The sequence below is a fragment of the Eubalaena glacialis genome, chromosome 6, assembly GCF_028564815.1.
Source record: "Eubalaena glacialis isolate mEubGla1 chromosome 6, mEubGla1.1.hap2.+ XY, whole genome shotgun sequence".
In the NCBI taxonomy this organism is placed as follows: Eukaryota; Metazoa; Chordata; class Mammalia; order Artiodactyla; family Balaenidae; genus Eubalaena; species Eubalaena glacialis.
Window position 1 is genome coordinate 1,292,976 of NC_083721.1, and position 22,276 is coordinate 1,315,251.

General features: G+C 50.6%; 1 protein-coding gene across 10 annotated transcripts in view; it reads right to left on the reverse strand.

The window, feature by feature from the left end:
* Positions 1-651: 651 nt before the first annotated feature.
* The window catches only part of ADARB1 (adenosine deaminase RNA specific B1), a 113,368-nt gene continuing 91,743 nt past the window's right edge, over positions 652-22,276 (reverse strand). For 9 of the 10 annotated variants that reach the window (XM_061193806.1, XM_061193798.1, XM_061193801.1 and 6 more), the window contains 3 exons: positions 18,855-19,036; positions 1,981-2,159; positions 652-1,174 (listed from right to left, as the gene is read on the reverse strand). In XM_061193806.1, coding sequence (XP_061049789.1) covers positions 995-1,174; positions 1,981-2,159; positions 18,855-19,036 — 541 coding nt within the window. In that variant the 3' untranslated portion in view covers positions 652-994. The remainder of the gene's footprint in view (positions 1,175-1,980; positions 2,160-18,854; positions 19,037-22,276) is intronic. The other variant, XM_061193808.1, reaches the window with a different exon arrangement.

A 22,276-nucleotide genomic window follows, 5' to 3' on the forward strand; every position in this document is an offset into this window, starting at 1 on the left:
TGGTCGAGACCCCACCAGCAACACGCTGTCTCGCCAGCTCTCAGCCTGAACACTTACACTTCAAACATGTCCTTGATAAAGCTGGAAAGAATAATTAGAAAATACGCCTTAAGTGGCATTTTCCAAGAATGAATACCTACTTACTTAGCTCTATTTCCATCCTGTGAAGATCATGGGACAGTCATTCACATCCAGGAGGTTCAGAGGAAGGACCAGAGGGAATTCTAGGTTATTTATTGTGCAGTAGCCCCTGTGGATCCCTTCTAGTCCCTAAAAGTTAAATACTGCTTTAAAAACCCAAATGAATGGCCAGGCTTACTGACCATGTTTGACCTCTGATTATTTAGAAGTCTACCGAGAGACGATTTTCCATGATATGGTCCTACGAGGAGCACAGAAACTTCTAGAGGACGCTGGAGGCTGCAGGGACCTGGCCGCGACCCCATGCGCCACACCACGGGTCGCTGCGCCGTGGACTTGGGCTCCGTGCGGGGAGTCCTCTCCCAGGGAGGCGCCTACGGGGAACAGGGACCTACGTGTGGACAGGGGTACAGTTTCTTTAGGTTGCTGCTTCCTATCTATTTCCTCACTCCCTCCGTATATAAATGCTTCTTTGCAATTAAAAGAATGTGGCATAAGAGTGACCTGACATAGTTATTTCTTATTTTATAAACCATATTCCTAGTTCTGAATAAATTAATTATTCAAGAATTTCACACAAAGTAATTTCTATTTTTCCTAAACTTCAGGAAGCCCTACTCAGTAGAACTCAACTTCTAAATGTAAACTGAGGTTGAAAGCAGTCACTGGATGACTCAAAAGGGGGAACGCTGCTGTAGACAGATGCCAGGTGGTGACACGGGACCCTGACGCCAGACCCCGCGCCCCGCGCCCCGTGCGCCTGCCCCTGGGGACGGTGCCGCGCACCCAGCTCCCACACATCCCACACCTGCCCCGGTTCAGCTGCGAGGTTTGGGGCCGTGCTGCACGCCCGTCAGGGTGTGAGTGAGAACTGGTCCTGTTCCGTGGGCTTCTCCACCCAGGCGCCCAGCCCGGCCTTGATGAAGGCTCTGAACAGACAGGCCTTGGCGGCCTGGTACTCCTTGGCCACCAGCTTGGACTCGTGGTACACGTTGGGTTTAGTGATCTTGGAGCGCAGTAAGTTGGAGGGAACCTGTAAAAAGATTAAAAAAAAACAAGTGCAACTGTTTAAGCAATAACGGTAGAAAATGAAACTCAGTATGATGTTCAAAAAACGGCATTTCAAACGGCGCTGCTTCTGGGGGGAACCAAGGGACAGTGTCATCCCCAGGGACCGTGTCACACAGAGCCACGCTGGACACCCCCTGAGGGTCTGCATCCTCAGCCCCAAGTGGCAGCTTCCAGGTTAAACAGACAGGGGCTGCTGGCCAGCAGCGGACTCCAAGGTCGGGTTTCACACCTGCAGGTCTTTAACAAACAACACATCTGCCGTTTGGTCACAGGGAGAACTCGGGCCCCCCCCCTACCTCCTCCAACCCATTTTTGTGCAGATCTTAGAATCAGCAGGGCAGCCACCCAAGGCCCCCTGCGCGGGTGAGGGTCCCGCCACGGGGACGCAGCAACCTCTGCCCATCACAAATAAAAGCTACTGACCTGACTTACAAGTAAATGGAAACTGGTAACATACTGACGCACTAGAGGAGAGTTTCTGTGGGGAAGAAGGGCCACGCTGCTGCAAAACCCCCAACCCCCAGCCAAAGCCCTCTAAACACACAGGTCTGAACCCAGGGCGCCCCAGAGCTGCGGGCCCCAAGGAGGACTCCGCGGGAGCGCCGAGTCCCAGGTTCCGGCGGGGGTGGGTGGGAGTTTGGGGGGAGGGGGGCTGAGCCTGCTTTGAATCTGAGGAGCCAGGGCCAGACTGTCAGCCAACAGCACCCAGAAGAGACAAGGTGTGGGGCGGCCGCCCGGGCAGGCTGGTGGGGAAGGGCGCCTCAGTACCTTGCCGTGCACACGCATCCAGCGACAGTACAACGCGTGCTTACACAGGCGAGAGGCGCGGCCCAGCTCGTCCTTCCCTGTGGTGGCGTTGATGACCTCGATGGCCGAGTCGCCCACCGTCCAGTTGACACTGAAGTTGGGGGCCTTCCCCGGCTGCCGCGCCTCCGCGTTGCTGATGCCTGGAACGAGACGGGGGCGGGTGACGCGGGGCCCAGCGTGGGTGCTGCGGGGACACGGCCCGACAGTGGCCGGCCAGGCGCGTCTGCCCTCCCAGCAGCTCACCCAGTCCCTGCCGCCTGGAAGCACACCTGTCTGTGCAGGGAGGCGGGTGGGCCCGCAGAAACCCCTAACCCCAAGACTTCACGCACTCCCGAGCTCACTCGGGGCCAAATCTCTAGATGCCTGGGCGTAGAGGGGCCCCACTTCTGGGAGTGATTCAGGGTCCCACACGACTGTGCTCCTGGTTAGCGTGCCTGGCGCTCAGACGCTGCCCGCCAGGGCCAGGCACGTTCAGGCCCCCGCCTCACACGCAAGACGCGAACGATCCAGGAGACCCGACTCTCAAGGAGCGTGTACGAGCGTGCTGGTGCTTTCTCAGCAGGGTTCAACCCCCCTGTCTTGACCAACCGAGGCTCATGTCCTGGGTCTGAAAGTTGGACACACTCAGGTCGCCGTCGGGGACTGAATGCACACGTCCCCGCCCCCCTTGCGTGTAGAGCCCGGTCATTCAACCCCGCAGACGGCAGACACAAGGCCACGGCGCCTACGACAGCACCTGGACCCTCCCGGGGGCTTCAGCCCAGCCCTCGCTCTTGGTGACCATCTACTCCTCCCTCGCACAGAACGTTAAAGCCAGAACAGCAGGTCCAGGCAGCCCACAGTTGGCGCCCAGGCCTTGCTCAGAAGCCTCACTTCTTCAGGGCAAAACAGCAGCTCATCTGAAAGCAGCATGAAAAGACAATAAAGAAAACTCATGTTTACAGGCCACCAACCTCGGGGAAATTCATTTAAAGGGACGATACACGCTTAATGGGATGTCCATGCTCCCCTCCCCCCAGGGCGTGCGGGGGAGGGAGTGGGCACCCGCTCTGTCCGGCCGCCCCTTTACCCCTTCACTGGCTGGTCGCAGGAGGAGGGGGTGGTTGGTTCTGAACTAACATCTGGACGTGATGGAGAAGCTTCTCGTTAGCAGCGCTGGCCGGGGCTTCTTAAAGGGCCCTGGCATTCAACACAGACCCCACCCCCACGGACACGGCGGGGAGCTGCTGCCCCACGGGGGGACCTGCGGATGGTCGCCCAGGGCTTCTCCCAGGGGCAGGCGGAGGTTGGGGGCTCCCACGCGGGGGACGAGCCTCGGGCACAGAGCGGAGCTCGCTCGGGCCGGGAGGACCACACCCTGGATCACCTGCTCTACAACACAGCTTCTGAGGTGAATCGCAGGGTGACTTCGGGTCACTAAATGGACACTTAAAAAATGATGATTTGTCCACAGGAGAAGTGCAGATTAAGAGGTGCATTCTTCCCTGGTGTCGTGGTGGTTAAGAATCCGCCTGCCAATGCAGGGGACACGGGTTCGAGCCCTGGTCCAGGAAGATCCCACATGCCGCGGAGCAACTAAGCCCGTGCACCACAACTACTGAGCCCACGTGTTGCATCTACTGAAGCCCACACGCTCTAGAGCCCACGCTTGCAACAAGAGAAGCCACTGCAACAAGAAGCCCGTGCACCACAACGAAGAGGAGACCCCGCACGCAGCAACGAGAGAAAGCCCGCGCACAGCAACGAAGACCCAACACGGGCAAAAATAATAAATAAAAATAAAATAAATTTATAAAACAAAGAGGTGCACTGCCCTCTATTCATTCAACCACAGAACTGCCTGGTCCCTACTAATCTTTTGTTCGGACACCTAAGTCCTCCTGGCCACAGCAGCCACCTCTGAGGTCTTCCTCCGAGCCCCATGGCGGCGGTCCAGCTGGCAAAGCCCGCTACCGGCTGGCTTCACACCATCCCCCGAAAGACAAAGAAGAGTCTGAACGTGGAAGGGGTCGGAGTCCCCCCAGTGAGGCCGGGTGGAGAGCACACCCCGTGGACAGAGCAGGGAGCGCAGGTCCCTCCGCCAGTCCCGACCTCTGGCTGATCTCTCTTCCGGACTCCAGGCCCGGCTATTCGCCTGCCTTCTCAGAGGTACACGATGCCCGCCCACGGGAATCCTCCTCAGAGCAAAGCCAGCACCTAGTGCAGCCCCTCTATCCGTGCCCCAGGGCTGCCCCTTCCCCAGCAGCCAGCCTCGGGGCTCAGCGCGGGGACTTGCTACCCGGCTGACAATTTAGAAACTACCCCCTAGGGAGACAGACCCAGTCCTGAGAAAAGCTTCAGGGTTCCCTCAAGGTTTCTGCCTTTTCCATTAAACTGCTGGATCATTTTTTCATTCCAAGACGTGAGCGCTGAGTTATTTCACCTTCCATGAATGTTTTACCTGAAGTATAACAAAGTCCACAACTTTTCACAGAGTGAGAACCCGTAATCAGCATCTGCTCAGTGAACCGAGCCTCTGGCCCCAGAGGGGCCCCCCGCGCCCTCTGCTTGTCACCGCCCCGCCCCCGTGGCAGCCACCGTGCCGACCCCCCAACCCCTCCACAGCACTGACCTGCCTGCCTCGATATTCATTAAATGAGTATTTCCCAGACCTTCAAATTAATATTTGAGTTCTATACTTACTAAATACTCTCCACAAATTAGTAAGGTTTATTCTTTCTATCCTCTTCTGTTCTCGGAGTCATTTCCTCTTAGTTGTTCTATTTTCTTACATAGATCACCTCTTTTGTGTTTACTTTCCTCAAAAGTTTGACAGTGGCTGTTCATTCGTGTTTGTGAGTAAACATCTTGGCTGATTAATAGAGGCAGTCGGCATGGCCTCTTGTGCCTCTTTCTGGGATGGGCCTCCAATTCCAGCGAGAGCCTGGAGGAAAAGCCAGGACCCAAGGCCCTTCTGACCAAGAGCCCAGAGTCCAGCCTGGCCCTTGCCTGGAAGCCTCACCATGGGCAGGACTCCAGTGGAGGAAGCTCTGGCCTCCTCCTAGATGTCCCCAGGGCATGGGACAGCCAGCCTGTTAGGAGTTAAATGCAGTCCTGATTTCAGCATCTCCTCGTTTCACTCTGCTGCCAGGATACTCCTGCCCTGAGCTCTGGGGTTTTCAACCGGCAGTTCTGTCAGGTGGCTGGGTCTTGGGCGGCTGTCACTAGCACACCTGCCTGGCGTGCAGTCAGTTCCTGCAGGTCACCGAGCTGCCGCTGAGCTTATTCAAGGCCACAGCCTTTCAAGTACGGAGTCAGGGAGGGGTTTGGGGGGAAAGGGGGGGAATCTGTTTAGGTACAATTGGTGGGGGAATCTCTGACCATAAGGGAATTGAATCTTTCATGAATAAATGGATAATGCTTATATTATTTTCCTTTGCAATTCCATTACTTTTCTACAACAAGGTCAAAAAAAATCAAGGGTTACTGTTGAATGATACTTAAACCTTAGAATTACAACATTTTGCATTAAAACTAGAAATGGTCGATTAACTAATTGTTCAAATTTTTTTTTTAAATTTTAAGCTGAGTAAACTACCATCTTTAGCAAGAATGGAGAAAATAAGGCAAAAAGAAAATACCTAGCCCAAGGTTCCAACACTAACCACACACTTTTCCTGGAGCAGAGAGCCCTAAATAGGCCCAAGAGCTTATTTCTATGAGTCTCTGGGGCCAACATTGCTGTAGGACGGACACCAAGAAGGAGCTTATCTTTCCGGGGCTGCAAAGCAAGAACCAGGGTAATGAGTTAATCACAGACCACGGTGCAGAAAACAATAAAAGAAGAACAACTTTGTCTGGTAATGAGAGTCCCTCTGTTGCTGTAAATTAAGTGTGCTGAATCAGAACTTTTCGAGCAAAAGTACAGAGAAACTGTGAATTGGCCTAATAACTGATACAAGTAAAAACTTAGAAAACTCAGCTGGCACTGATATTTTTCTTACTTCCCTTGTAAAGATACTTCCTACATTCCTCACATAGTAACACGTAATCAAATGCATTACATATATAACGAAGAGTAACAGATATCCAGGGTGACTATGGGTTCCCGTTACAGAAACTGCCAGTCACTTGCTAGATGGTCAGGAAAACGTGTAGTCACAACCTGGACTGAAAGTCGTCTTTGTTCTGCACATACACAAAGACCTGAGTCGAGCTGAAGTGGAAGGAAACCGAGTACACAGCACCCGACAGTGGTGGTGACACGGGCTGTGTAGCCGGGGCCGTGAGCCCCGAGCCTGCAGCCCCTGGAGCAGAGCACCTTCGAGACTTCCATTCTGATTTTCGTTAAAAAAGGCCCCCTGAGCTGACGGAGTGGGGGTGGAACCAGCGGGCAGCGCGAGTCTGTGAGGGCGAGGTGGCCACACACACCTGTCCTGCTGGCCTCCTGCTCCCCAATCCCACATGGGGCCACGGCTCTGCGCAGAGGACCTCGGGCCGAATCAGACTCCCTTCTTACACGAGCCCAGGGTGGGGTGGCGAAAACACCCACTCCGGGAAGGAACCCAGGCGCTCTGGTCCAGAAGGTGATGTGCGTGCTGTTGGCGAGCCAGCCGGAAGGCGGGCCCATCACACAGACAGGGGGTCAAGCCGGCCTTGCCCCGAGAACCGCACAGGGCTGGTGTGCGAAAGGGAAAGTCCCTTCCCCACCAATGTGCCTGGGAGAGCCAGAGGGGGACTCCAACTGCTGGTGCAGACGCAGGGAAAGGGGGACACCTGGGCGGGGTGGGGGCGGCAGACGCCCGGAGGGACACGCGCGCTTTAGTCCTGCGGGCAGCACTTTGGGCCAGGTTCATGTTCTGAGCAGTGCATGACCTTCCGGGAGCCCTGCTGCAGCAGCACCTGGAAGGGGGTGGGCAGGGGTGACGGGGACCACACCGCACGGGGCGGGGAGGATCCAAGGGCAGGTGTGAGGGGTCGGGTTCCGTGACAGGAAGGAGGATGTGTCTGCCCCGAGATATGATTTGAAGATGATGCTCAGTGAAGCTTAACAATTATTTTTGAAAAATCCTCGAAAGTGTCATCAATAAAATAGGTAAAGACACCCACACAGAGAGAATTTTAAAAAGCAACAGGCCAATCACATCCCATAGGCTCTCAAGTGTTTAGAACACACTTTGAGGTCACGTGCATCCACAACAGGCAGTGGCCGTCCACTCCACCTGGGACATCTTGTCCCTCTCAGGAAGCGTCCCTAGACAGTTCAGTCACCGGAAGTTTTCTCTCTTTGGCCACAAACTGAAAACCTAATTGGAGACGTGGTGCCTTCTCCCAGAACGGGGATCAGAGCCAGGAGAAAGCGACAGTGAGCGAACAGCTGTGACAACGCCCGGTGGGTCCCGGGGCACTGGCCTCCACACGGTCTCGACAGCGCCCCCCATCAAAGGCTGGTCCCTCAGAGCACGAGGCCCCTGGCATGGCCGTGAGCGAGCAAATCGGGGGGTCTCTAGCAGGGCAGACCAAAGGACACAGTGAAGCAGGAGGCTCGGGATGAGACCTGTGAGCTCTGCCCCAGGAGAGGATGGAGACAACGGCAAAGGATAAAACGGAAGAAAATCTCTCTGACCTGAAGACTCCATTACCCAGATCAAAGCGTTCACAGTCGTCAGCAGGAAAAAGGAAAACCGGCCACACACCTAGGCTTTATCTGTTGAAACCTGTGAATTTTAGGTCAAAGCGATAAATTTAATGCTCCAAGGGTAAAACAAAAGGGGGTCCCAGGAAGGAAAGAAAATCGAGGTGGCTCAGTGACACAGGAGACAGGAGGACGGCTGGGGTTCTCAGGGCAGGGCCAGGCTTGAGATGTCTCCGGTCCTCAGACAAGCGGATGAAGGCGCGACCCAACGCAGAGCACCGCCCGCGCAGGCATTTTCCCAAAAATCAAACAGGAAGCAATCAACAAACAACTCTACTCTGTCCACTAAATTAAGGACATATTTCAGCAAAATGAAAAATAAACCTGAGTGTGGAATTAAAGAGAGGGGAGCCCACAGGTACAGGAAACAGTGATTAGAGGAGGACGTGTATCCCTTCTCTTTCTGTCCAAATAACTGTTGATAATAGGTCTGGGGGGCTTATTAAGAAGGGCTTTTTGAAAGTTTCTAAAATTCAAGATGACATCAGAATCTAGAAGGATGAGGGTGAGAAGGACGTGGAGTGAAAACAACCCTGAGGTTGTAGTTCTTCTCCAGCTGTGGCCTTTACAAATACTGATTAATTCTTCATGCTAAATTTTAATCAAATATATTTAAACCACTTTTAAAAATTTAAGAGTGGGCTTCCCTGGTGGCGCAGTGGTTAAGAATCCGCCTGCCAATGCAGGGGACATGGGTTCTAGCCCTGGTCCGGTAAGATCCCACATGCCGCGGAGCAACTAAGTCTGTGCACCACAACTACTGAGTCCACGCACCTAGAGCCCGTGAGCCACAACTACGGAGCCCGCGTGCCTAGAGCCCGTGAGCCACAACTACGGAGCCCGCGTGCCTAGAGCCCGTGCTCTGCAACAAAAGAAGCCACTGCAATGAGAAGCACCACAAGGAAGAGTAGCCCCCGCTTGCCGCAACTAGAGAAGCCCGCGTGCAGCAACAAAGACCCAATGCAGCCAAAAATAAATAAAATAAATAAATTTTTAAAAATAAATAAAAATTTAAGGCTAATCACTGGGGAAAGCAAAATAAGATTTAAAACTTCCAAACCACAAGCACAAAAAAAGAGAAAAAGACAATTTAATCAACTCAGCAAAAGTAAGGGGAAGAAAATAATAGTGAGAAGGTATAATGGCCAGAAAGTATATGAGACAAAAGGAAGAATGAAGAATTCACACCCTGGGTCCAAACCTGGTCCCTCCTGTTTCCTCGGGGGGTCCTTCTGTCCTAGAAGGATGCGTACGTAGCATGGGGACCCCTATTCTAGACACCGGGGCATGGAGAAAAACATCCACACCTATTCCTGCCTGGAAAACACATACACACTCATTCTTATTCGTATTTATATTCTCTCTCTCATTTAAGGCTTCACTCTCTTGACACAAAATCAGCTCTTTTCACCAATTATCATAAATAGTCACGTGCTTTCCCCTGGCAGGCGGTGCAGCTTTCTGTCCTGGTCTGACAGCACCACGCCCTGCAACCCGACTCCCACACCGTCTCCCCAGAGACCCTCAGAACTCAGACCAGATCCGTCAGGATTCGCTCCCCGACGCTGCCTTGTTCGTTACTGTTTTTTTAAAAACATGTATTTGGTTTATTTAAGAAAGATGTTAGCTCTTATTTTTAACTCTAAACAATTTTTTATAGATTATTTATTTAATTGAAGCATAGTTGATTTACAATATTATGTTAGTTTCAGGTGTACAGCATAGTGATTTGGTATTTTTGTAGATTATACAAAAATATATATTATACTCCATTATAGGTTACTACAAGATATTGGGTATAACTCCCTGTGCTATACAGTAAATCCTTGTTCATCTATTTAATACATAGTAGTGTGTATCTGTTAATCCCATACTCCTAATTTATCTCCCCATCCCTTTCCCCTTTGGTAACCATAAGTTTGTTAGCTATGTCTGTGAGTCTGTTTCTGTTTGTGTACAGATTCATTTGTATTATTTTTAGAGTTCACATATAAGTGATATCATATAATATTTGTCTTTGTCTGACTTCACTTAGTGTGATAATCTCTAGGTCCATCCATGTTGCTGCAAGTGGCATTATTTCATTCTTTTTTATGGCTGAGTAATATTACATTGTGTGTGTGTGTATAGACATATATATGTATATATAGCACATTTGTTTATCCATTCATCTGTCGATGGACATTTAGGTTGCTTCCATGTCTTGGCTACTGTAAATAGTGCCGCTATGAACACTGGGGTGTATATATCTTTTTGAATTAGTGTTTTGGGTTTTTTTATATATACTCAGGAGTGGAATTGCTGGATCGTATGGTAGTTCTATTTCTTTTAGTTTTTGAGGAACCTCCGTACTGTTCTCCATAGTGGCTGCACCAATTTACCTTCCCACCAGCAGTGTAGGAGGGTTCCCTTTTCTCCACATCCTTGCCAACATTCGGTATGTGTAGACTTTGATAACAGCCATTCTGACAGGTGTGAGGTAATACCTCATTATGGTTTTGATTTGCATTTCTCTAAAAACTAGTGATGCTGAGCATCTTTTCCTGTTAGCCATCTGTATGTCTTCTTTGGAAAAATGTCTATTCAGGTCTTCTGCCCATTTTTTGATTGGGTTGTTTGTTTTTTTGATATTGAGTTGTATGAGCTGTTTATATATTTTGGCTATTAGCCCCTTGTCAGTCATATCATTTGCAAATACTTTCTCCCAGTCCGTAGGTTGTCTTTTCACTTTGTTGATGGTTTCCTTTGCTATGCAAAAGCTTTTAAGTTTAATTAGGTACCATTATGTATTTTTGCATTTATTTCTTTTGCCTTAGGAGACTGATCCAAGAAAATACTATATAATTTATGTCAAAGAGTGTTGCACTGGGCTTCCCTGGTGGCACAGTGGTTAAGAATCTGCCTGCCAATGCAGGGGACACAGGTTCAAGCCCTGGTCCGGGAAGATCCCACATGCCATGGAGCAACTAAGCCCGTGCACCACAACTACTGAGCCTGCGCTCTACAGCCCGTGAGCCACAACTACTGAGCCCGTGTGCTGCAACTACTGAAGCCCGCGTGCCTAGAGCCCGTGCTCCACAGCAAAAGAAGCCACCACCATGAGAAGCCTGCGCACTGCAATGAAGAGTAGCCCCTGCTCACCGCAACTAGAGAAAGCCCGCGCACAGCAATGAAGACCCAACACAGCCACAAATAAATAAAATAAATACATTTAAAAAAAAAAAAAGAGTGTTCCACCTATGTTCTCTTCCAGGCGTTTTATGGTTTCAGGCCTTACATTTAGGCCCTTAAACCATTTTGAGTTTATTCTTGTGTATGGTGTGAGGGTGTGTTCTAACTTCATTGATTTACATGTGGCTGTCCAGCTTTTCCAACACCACTTGCTGTAGAGACTGTCTTTTCTCCATTGTATATTCTTGCCTCCTTTGTTGAAGATTAATTAACTGTAGGTGTGTGGGTTAATTTCTGGGCTCTCTATTCTGTTCCACTGATCTATGTGTCTGTTTTTGCACCAATACCACACTGTTTTGATCGCTGTAGCTTTGTAATATAGTCTGAAGTCAGGGAGCGTGATTCCTCCAGCTTTGTTCTTTTTTCTCAGGATTGCTTTGGCAATTCAGGGTCTTTTGTGGTTCCATAAGAATCTTAGGACTATTTGATCTAGTTCTGTGAAAAAATGTCATGGGTATTTTGATAGAGATTGCATTATATCTGTAGATTTATTTGGGAAGAATGGCCATTTTAACAATATTAATTCTTCCAATCCAAAAGCATGGGATATCTTTCCATTTCTTTGTATCACCTTCAATTTCCTTCATCAATATTTTATAGTTTTCAGGTCTTTCACCTCCTTGGTTAAGTATATTCCTAGGTATTTTATTCTTTTTTGATGTGATTTTAAATGGGGTTATTTTTTTAAATTTTCTCTTTCTGATATTTCATTATTAGTGTACAGAAACACAAATGATTTTGGTATAGTAATCTTGTATCCTGCAACCTTGCTGAATTCACTTATTAGTTCTAATACTATTTGGGTGGAGACTTTAGGGTTCTCTATAAAAATTATCATGTCATCTGCAAATAGTGACAGTTTTACCTCTTCCCTTCCAATCTGGATACCTTTTATTCCTTTTTCTTGTCTGATTGCTGTGGCTAGGACTTCCAATACTATATTAAATAGAAATGGCAAGAGTGGGCATCATTGCCTTGTTTCTGCATTTAGCAGGAAGGTTTTTAGCTTTTCACCACTGAGTATTATGTTGGTTGTGGGCTTGTCATAAATGGCCTTTATTATGTTGAAGTATATTCCCTCTATACCTACTTTAATGAGAGTTTTTGTCATGATGGATGGTGAATTTTGTCAAATGCTTTTCCTGCATCTATTGAGATGATCATGTGATTTTTATCCTTCATTTTTTTGATGTGGTGTGTGGTGTATTGCACTGATTGACTTGTGACATTTAAACCATCCTTGTGACCCTGGAATAAATCCAACTTGATCATGGTACATGATCCTTTTTATGTATTGTTGGATTTGGTTTGCTAATATTTTGTTGAGGATATTTGCATCTATATTCATCAAAGATATTGGCCCATAATTTTCTTTTCTTGTGGTATCTTGTCTGTTTTGGTATCAGGTAATGGTGGCCTCGTAGAATGAATTTGGGAATGTTCCATCCTCTTCAATTTTTAGGAATAGTTTAAGAAGGATAGGTGTATGTTCTTTGTATGTTTGGTAGAATTCCCCTGTGAAGCTGTCCAGTCTTAGACTTTCGTTTTCTGGGAGTGTTTTTTTTTTTTTTTTTAATTACAAATTCAATTTCACTTCTAGTGATTGCTCTGCTCAAATTATCTGTTTCTTCTTGACTCCGTCTTGCCAGGCTGTATGTTTCTAGAAATTTGTCCATTTCTCACTATTGTCCAATTTGTTGGCATACCATTTCTCACTAGATTGTCCAATTTTTTGGCATATAACTATTCATAGTACTCTCATGATTTTTTTTGTATTTCTGTGGTATCGGTTGGTATTTCTCTTTCATTTCTTAATTTGTTTATTTGGATCCTCTTTTTTTTTTCTTGATACGCCTAGCTAAAGGTTTATCAATTTTGTTTATCTGCACAAAAAACCAGCTCTTGGTTTCATTTATCTTTTCAATTGTTTTTGTTAATCTCTTTTTTATTTATTTCTTCTCTGATCTTTATTATTTCCTTCCTTCTGCTGACTTTGGGCTCTGTTTGTTCTTCTTTTTGTAATTTTTTTAGATGGTAGCCTAGGTTGTTTACTTGAAATTTTTCTTGTTACCTGAGGAAAGCCTGTATTGCCATGAACTTTCCTCTTGAATCACTTTTGCTGCATTCCATAGGTTTTGGGAAGTTGTGTTTCCATTTTCATCTGTCTTGAAGTATTTTCTGATTTCCTCATTGACCCACTGGTTTTTTAGTAGCATGTTGTTTAGTCTCCACGTGTTTCTCCTTTTCCTGTTTTTCTTTCAACAGTTATTTCAGAAACAACACTGTAGTCAGAAACAACACTTGGTATAATTTCTATCCTCTTAAATTCATTACGGCTTTTCTTGTGACCTAGTATGTAATCTATCCTGGAGAACATTCCATGTGCACTTGAGAAGAATGTGTACTCTGCTGGTTTTGGATGTAGTGTCCTATAGATATCAATCAAGTCCAAGACCAAGTCTGGTCTATTGTGTCATTTAAGACCACTGTTGCCTTATTGATTTCTGTCTGATCTGTCCATTGATGTGAGGGGAGTGTTAAAGCCCCCTACTGTTATTGTATTATTGTCAATTTGTCCCTTTATGTCTGTTAGTATTTCCTGTATACATTTAGGTGCTCCTGTATTGGGTGTGTATATGTTAAGGAACGGTATATCCTTTTCTTGTATTGATTCCCTTTATCACTATATAATGCCCTTCTTTGTCTTTGTTATAGCCTTTGTTCTAGTCTATTTTGTCTGATATGAGTATTGCTATCTCCTCTTTCTTGTCATTTCTGTTTGCATGGAATATCTTTTTCCATCTCCTCACTTTCAGTCTGTGTCTTTTACCCTGAAGTGAGTCTCTTGTTGGCAGCATATTGAAGGGTCTTGTTTAGTATCCAATCAGCCACCCTATGTCCTTTGATCAGAGCATTCAGTCCATTGACATTTAAACTATAAATATTGATAGGTATGTACTTATTGCCATTTTATTACTTGTTTTCCAGTTGTTTTTGTAGTTCTTCTCTGTTCATTTCTTCTTTTCATTTCCCTTGTGTGGTTTGATTTTCTTTAGTAGTATGCTTGGGTTCCTTTCTTTTTGGTTTTTGTGTACCTACTGTAGGTTTTAGATTTGTGGTTACCTTGGGGTTCCTATTATGTTGACCCATAATCATATCTACTTGATTTAAACTGAGTCATTTAAGTTCAAATGCATTCTAAAAGAGCTACATTTTTTACTCTCCTCCCCCACATTTTGTATTTTTGATACATTTCACATCTTCATGTTTATCCCTTTACTGTTTATTGTAGTCACAGCTGCTTTTACATTTGTCTTTTAAGTACATACTGGATTATTTAAGTGATCTTCAATCCTTACTACATATTTGCCTTTCCTACTGGGATCTTCTCTTTCCTATATATTCTTACTTCTTTTCCATTTAGAGAAGACCCATCAACATTTCTTTTAGGGTAAGTTTAGTATTGTCGAATTCTTTTAGTTTTGGCTTGTCTAAGAAATCCTTTATCTCTTCTTCTATTCTAAATGATAACCTTGCTGGTTAGAGCATCCCAGGTTTCAGCACTTTGAATATATCATGCCACTCCCTTCTGGCCTGCAAAGGTTCTGCAGAGAAATCAGCTGACAGACCTATCAGGATTCCCATGTAACTGACTCCTTGTTTTTCTCTTGCTGCCTTTAGAATTCATTATCTTGAACTTTTGCCACTTTAATTATCTATCTTGGTGTGGGTCTGATTGGGTTCATCTTGTTTGGGACCCTCTGTACTTCCTGTACCTGGATATCTGTTTCCTTCCTTAGGTTTGGGAATTTTCAGCCATAATTTCGATACCCTTCTCTCTCTCTCCTCCTTCTAGAACCCCTAAAATGCGAGTGTTGGCATGTTTGATGTTATCCCAGAGATCTTGTATGTTCCTCGTTTTTTTGGTTTTGTTTTGTTTTGTTTTGATTTGTCTTTCTGTCTACTGTTCTGATTGGGTGATTTCCATTATTCTATCTTCCAGATCACTTATGTGTTCTTCTGTGGCATTTAGTCTATTACTCGTGGCTTCTAGAGTGCTTTTTAATCTCAGATATTGAATTATCTATTTTTGATTGGGTCTTTGTTATATTTTCTAGTTCCTTATTAAGAAGATCTGTGTTTAGAGCAATCCTCTTCCCTAACTCAGTTAGGATTTTTGTTACTAATGTTTTCAATTCTTTGGTAAATTGCTTATTTCTGTTACATTATTTATTTTTCCTGGGGTTTTCTCTTTTTTCCAATGGAGAGTAGTTCCTCTGCCTGTTCATTTTATTTAACTTTCCCTGTCTCTATGCATTTACCTGAAGCAGTTACCTATGGTGGTCCTCAAGGGATGACCCCATGTGGGGGCATCACTATGCAGACTGTTTGCCCAGTGTCTTTGCTGTGAGAACTGGATTTGATGTGGACACCAGTCACATCTTTCCTCAGGGTATGCTGGCCACTGTCACCTTGGTAGGGGATGTGGCTGGAGATGGAGGGGCTAGAGCCTGTGCGGGGCGGGGTATGAGGTGAGACTTCCTCTCTGCTCAGTGGCCGTCGCCACACTGTCAGGAGTGAGGTCAGCAACCAAGCTGCTGGAGCGGAAGCCCCGAGGGTTGGGCTCGAGTTGGCTCTGTGCCCTTGAAGTGTGTGTTTTTCCGTCTCCTGCACTGAGTACTTTGCCCCAAGGGAGGGGAGTGCTGAAGCCGAAGGGGCTCGTGTTCTTCCAGAGGTCTGATGCGCTGCCTGTGGAGGCGTCTGCAGCTCTGCTCAGGTGCAGCCCATGGTCACATCTTTCCCCCGTCTAGTGCTGTGGAGTGGAGTGGAGTGGGCAGGGCCGGGGTGTTCACTCGGCTTGGGCTGCGGCATGTGCCGAGGCGGTCGTGGGAATTCAGGTGGCCACCTGAGTAAGCACCAACAGTGGCTGACATCACCCCACCCAGACCACACCCCAGGCCTCTGGGTCACCTCTGCATCCTCAGATCAAGTCTTTTCCCAGGTCCTGGCCGCCCTAGGTCCAGTGCCGAGGTGTGGTGTGGAGTGGGCAGGGCCAGAGTGGTCGCTCAGCTCAGGCTGGGGAGCGCGGAACAGAAGCAGACGCTAAGGCAGACCTCTCCCTTCCCTGCCTGGGGTCAGCCAGCACCCGTGCTCCTCACCAGCGGGGAGTCCAGGCTTCTCCAGCCTTTCCATCTGTCCCAGCAGCTCTCCAAGGAACAAGAGGCTTGTCTCCTACACGCAGGACCCCAGGACTAGGATGCCGTCTGTGGCTCTCACGACTCACTCCCCAGGGCTGGTGTCGGCCCCGCGATCTCCCTTTTCCTCTGAGTCCCCTCCCGGGGGCACAGGTCCCGACCCGCTGCTCTTCTTCCCGTCCCACCCAATTACGTATGTCTCCTTCTTGCAGCCTTGGTTGTACAGCCATCCTCCTGCCAGTTTCCAGCTAGTGTTCAGCGAGGAGTGCTCATGTGTGGAGGTATCTTTGTGGAGCTCACGAGGAGGTGAGCTCACACCCTTGCTTCCCCATCTTGGCCTCTTCCTCTGTGTGCTCCTGTTTTGTGACATCGCTGGCAGTAAAACCAGCATTGTGGGGAGTCTCACCCCGTGACCCCGGGCAGCCTGGCTGTGACCCCGGCCCCTGGAGCTGGCGCACCGGGCCAGTCCAGCACCTTGGTCTTTCTTCTTGAGTTCTCCCAGTGCACCTGGACAGCAAACTGGGCCAGTCGAGAAGCTCAGACTCAGGGGTCCAGTGGAGAAGCCAGAACTGTCCTGAAACGTGCAGGTGCTGGATTTGAAACTAATCTGAAAAGGAGAAACGAGAGAGCTCAGGAGGCCAGGGAAGAGCATCACATGAGCGTCCAAGGCAAAGGCTCACCACCAAGAAATTCTTTCTGAAAGTAAACGCACGCTGTTTATGCTGAAATTAAAATAAAATTCTCATTTTAACCTCGACAGCATCTTCAAAAACAGCCCACTGCTAAATCTTTAAATAAGTCTACCTAGATTTGCTCTGGTTTCCAGGAAACCTTGTTTAGTTACGTCAGCCTCTCTGCACGGCGTTCAGGTCCATTTTCCTTGCTCCCTTCCGACACTATGGTTCTCTCGCCGCTGTCACATATCGTTCTCTTTTCAACGTGGGAATGATCTGCGATAAACCGTGAAGCGAAAAAGGAACGACAAACACGACGCGAACTGTTAAACACGCAGATGCGCACCACGTGTGCACAGCCGGAGGACCAGAATGGGACAACCCACACGTGCTGGGTGCTCCCCTGTCCCGGGCACTTACTAACTGCGGGACCCGCTGTGAGAAAGTTTTGAAGGCTTTGCTGTGGGGCCCATTTCAAAGGAGTGTGGCCTCCCAAGACCTTAAGACACTGACACCCCCCACCGTCCAGACTTCTGCTGTTCGAATCCTTTCGTCTGTGACGACACCCGCCGTGGTACCTGTGGGCCCCAGGCTTTGGGGTCAGAGATGATACCGGGGAGGAAGAAGGAAGAGCAGATTCTTTCCTTATTTATAATTTCATATTTTTAACAAATATATTTGGAGCAGCGCCAACTGAAACACTATTTTTCCACATGTTTTCACAGATACAGATGCACTTCATATACCTATGATGTGATAAAACACATTTGACTTTCACAGGTGAGCTATCCTTTCAACACCTTGGAATATTCCTTTAGCGAAACGGTCCTGTCTGTTTAGGCTGCAGTGGTGGAGCGACATGGCTTAGTAAGTACCACACAACAGGGCACTAGTCAGCAACGATTTCTGAGCACCTCCTGCACGCTGCGTGTTTCACACACGATGTTTTCAGTTGCTATGAACGTAAGAGACAAGTGACGGCTGTAATGAAACAAAGCACTCTCTCCTCAGATGTAGAACACAGACTAAGCAGGGAAAATTATTTTCTGACTCGTGAGAAATTTACACGCCAACACACACCAAAGTACACTTACGTCGTATCTACCGGTGGAAGTTCAATGGGTGTGGATGCTACAATTTCAACCATCAAATTTTATCAGTCTGTTTTCTTTTTCTTAAAAGATAACGGTTAAAGTTAGAGAGCTGTAAAATTTGATCCAAAACAACTTTTGTTTTTCTCCGTTCCTGTGTAATTCATGTGCTCTAAGAGATATGCTTTCAAATAAAGTTCCACGTTGCTTTGCTTAGTTAGAGATGGACTAGTAGCAAGACCACAGACCACGGCAAAACACACGCACACCAAGAGGCATTCTAGTTCAGGGTTACGGTTTTAGTTCTAGCTTAAAAAAGTAGGTAAAGCGATATTTCCAAAAGGATAAAAATACCTTAACTGTGTCCTTTTAAATAAAGGTGACCTGAGAAGTTAGGCCCCTTGAATTCAAAAGCTCTTGTTCACTTTACTGTTAGCCACTGACACTCTAAAAGAGAAACAACAAACAACTGGTAGCACAGGGCACGCTGGGCAGGGGCAAGTCCCCACTGAGAGACACCACTGCTCGTCACGGGCACACACACCCCACCGCCAACCTCTGCGAGCAGGCCTGGGAGTGCGGCGCCGGCCGCCTGCAGGGCTCATCGCTGTGCTGACGTATCCCGCGGGGCCCGGCCCAGCTTCATCTCGGGCGGCCGCTGCCTGCGGGACCTTCACAGCATCTGTGAGCCTCTGCTACCGACACAGGACTTGAACACACCAGTACGGGTGAAAGGAAAGCACGCAGGTGCCGAGCCTGGGCTCTAGTTTCCCCATAAATGGCAAGGTTTCCAATCAGCTAGAGAGAGTAATCTCGAGGGACTCGCTCAAATGACCCATCGCCTTCCGCTCTGGCCCGGCCTCCCCCAGAGCCTCAGGGCAGCCTCCCTCTGGTGCTTCCCTCCTAAGACTCAGAGGCTGCAAAATCGGTGCGTGGGACAGAGGAAGGAGGCCGCCCCGGAGATACTTGCCGCTGAGCAGAGGCTTGTTGAGGGTGTACAGGGCGGGCAGGTCCTCTATGTTGGAGATGCGCTGGTACATGGCCCTGGAGAGGTGGTCCCCGTGGTAGAGGCTGCCCAGGATGATGCTGGAGAAGTAGATCGGCTCCACAAAGACGCTGAGCAGGGCGCCCTGGATGCCCACCACGTTCCACCTGAAGGCAGAGGGACAGGCCCCTGAGTGCGGCGCCCCGGCCCGCGCCCCCACAGCGGCACGCCTGTGCGCCCGCTCAGGCTGTGCAAGCGTCAGCCAGCCGCAAGGGGGCGGCGGCTAAAAATAACCCACTTCGCAGCTCGAGATTTTTAAAAATCTGCTTAAAAAGTATCTTCTGCAGGCACGATCTTTGCCTTTATGTTTCCCATGATGACACATTTACTGAAGATTAGCTCTGAAAAGGTATCAACGAGCCACGTTTCTGGTGAGAAAAATCAAAAGGAAAAATAAATCTTTATTTTATTACTTCTAATAAATACAGAGGTAGCTGTAGAGCAGCCCCCGGAGCCCGGGAACTGATTCTTTCCTGCTCCCTGGCGGCGGGGCCGACCGCCCTGACCCTGCGTTTGGCTGGCGTGTGTGAGGCCCCCCGCTCACACCACCAACCCTCCAGGGCTTCGCTCTGACACCACCTCACAGACTCGCCCTGCTGCCCGAGTCCCTACACACAGCAGGAGGGCCGCTCTCCCGGCCGTGGGAGTCCACGTCCACGCACCCGCGCTGCCGGGCGCTGAGTCTGGGCAGCTGAGGGGCGCAGCCCACGCGCCCCTGGAGCCAGCGGGCCGTCCTATGGGGACAAGCAGCAAAAAGGCAAACATGTGAACCAAGAATTAAAAACTGAGGGAAATCAACGTGAGGGAAGGCAGAGTCCCCGAGGAAGACGGTGGGTGCCGACTTCAGGGAGGGTCCCGGAGGGGACGCGGCCAGGCAGGGAGCAAGCGACGGGGAGGCCGGCCGGTCCTGGGGAGGGGCAGCGGGGGCTCTTCCATCTCAGGCGGGGAGCCCAGCACAGGGCCCACCGGGTCCGCACCCCAGACCGCAGGTAGGAGGCCGCAGGGGAGCTGCCCCCGCACGGCACGTGTCGCCAGTACGTGGGGACGGGGCTGAGGCCTGGGGGCCGGCTGACCCTGACAGGACTGGGGGCGTGAAGGCAAGGCCCAGCCTCCGCCCTCAGAGCCCCGGCCGGCCCTGCCCGGGTCCACTCTCACCAGCTGCACCGCGGTGCCCAGCGGATCCGCGCCAGTAAGCAGGGCGGACGGCCCAAACTCCTGAGCTGCCCAGCCCGTGCTCCGCGGCTCAGGCCAAACCCGTCACCGGCCTGCGGCCAGCAAACCTGCGGGACCTCCTCTCGGAACAGATCAGGGGCCGCCGCCACGGCCGCTGCTGGACCCGCGTCAGGTCACCTCCCTGCCCACCTCACCGCCCCCTCCCACGGGGAGCCCAGCAAACACGGCCCCCACCCCCGCGGCCCCTCCCGGACAGTCGCGCGTGACCCTGTGGAAACCCAGGCCAGGCCACTCCTCAGCGCACACCCTCCCACCCACCCCATCTTCTCCCCAGGAAGTGCCACCTTGCCGGTGCCCACCAGCCTGTCTGGCCTGGTACCTCCCCCCCACCCTTCCCCATGATGGGCTGCGCGGCCGCAGTGCCCCCATCTCGGTCTCTGCAGAGTCCCTCTCGTGGCGGCCCTCCCTCAGCCGCCACCAGAGCCCACCTGCCCCCCCCAACCTCCTGCAGCACTTACCGTGCGCCGCCACCCGCCCTCCCGTACATGCACTCCACGTGGCGGGGGACTGGTCTGTTTAGTTCACTGGAAATACCCCAGCACTTAACCTACACGCCTGGCGTACACAGATCAATACGTGCTGAATGGACAAATCCTCAGATTCCTACATCCCAGCCCTCCCACCCTCTAAAGAGGAAATGAAAACACAGGTTTTCCTATCTAGCGAGGAAAAGCAGGAAAGATTCGGTGCTTACAAAAACCACAGGGCACCCTTTCTCATGTAAATCAGAAGCTTCTTTGTGGGTTTAGGCCTTACTACGCTGAATTCAGACCCCTGGGGCAAGCTTGAAAACAGCGATCCTGCGGAAACCTACACTCGTTACCAGCCGTTAGCTCTGAACACGGGCTTCGCGGAGAACTCTAGGCGCGTGACTGCTCTGCGGAGGCCCTGGTGGGCAACGGTCTGGCACACCAGCCACTCCGCTGCAGCTCTCGCAAGTGAGCCTTCCAGGTAACAGCGAGGATGTGCACGCATAGGGTGTGCGCCCTGCAGCCCGCCGCCCCAGGGCAGCCCTCCGTGAAGACTGGAAACGGGCCCCACCCCACGACCCCGCCTCACAGGGGCTGCAGTGCTGGCGCCCCTGCACACAGGCGTCTGCACACAGGCAATCCCTCCTGCTCTGTCACTCTCGGAGGACGGGCTTCAGAGCATGGTCGTGCTGTCACGTCCCCCGATCCCGGGGGGCACAGCCAAAACCCCCCTTCACCCTCCTGGCCCACCTCTGAGTCTGCGCCCACACAGTGAAGGTGGCGGACCCCCAGCGCTCTGAACAGGCGAGCTGCTGCCCTTGGGCAGGTGGTCTCTGCTCCCCCCACCTCCAGGCTCAGCAGTGCCGAGAACTCCCTCCCTCTCTCCCTCCCTCCCTCCCACGCCCGGCCCAGCCGACAGAACTCACCCAGAGGCGGGGAGCCCCCCGCGGGCCCCTCCCACCCCGCGCCCCACGCTGCTCCCGGGACTGCCCTCCAGATGGACCCTGGCAGCAGGGCTCACCTCCCCCACCCCAGCCCACCGTGGCCTCACTCCAAAGCCCGCCCACTGCCCTGTCCCCATCTGGAACCATCTGTGGGAGGTGGCCCTGCCCCTCTGTAAGACCCAGGTCAGTCCTCCCCGCACCTGCTGTGGGCTTTCCGTAGGGACGGGACGGCCCAGGGGACTCTTCACTCCCCCAAGGCAGGGACGGGAGGGGCTTGTGAGGAGCTGGCCGCCTCGTGGCGCCACCCGGCCATTTGTTGGTGTGATACTGAGCGACTAGCCGCTTTCAACCACGCCGGATTCATGCTGACCAGGTGACTCTGGAGGAAGGGGCTGGTGGCCAGGGGAACCAACCACAAGATTAGAGGGTGGTTCCGGGAGGGGAGAGGGGCTGGGGTTGAGTTAATCACCAAGGACCAAGGATTCAATCCGTCTGCATAGAGACCCCTGAGGACAGGGCTGGAAGCTCCCCAGGCTAAGGGGTGGGCCCCTCCTCCCACGTACCCCTTCCATCTGGCTGATCGGTGAGCCTTCCTAGCAACCTACTGAACCCACGGATGGTCGATCTGGGACCCTCGATTTGCAGCCAAGTCAGGGGTGTGTGGGAACCTGCCACCCAATCCCAGCCCCCGTGTCTGAGC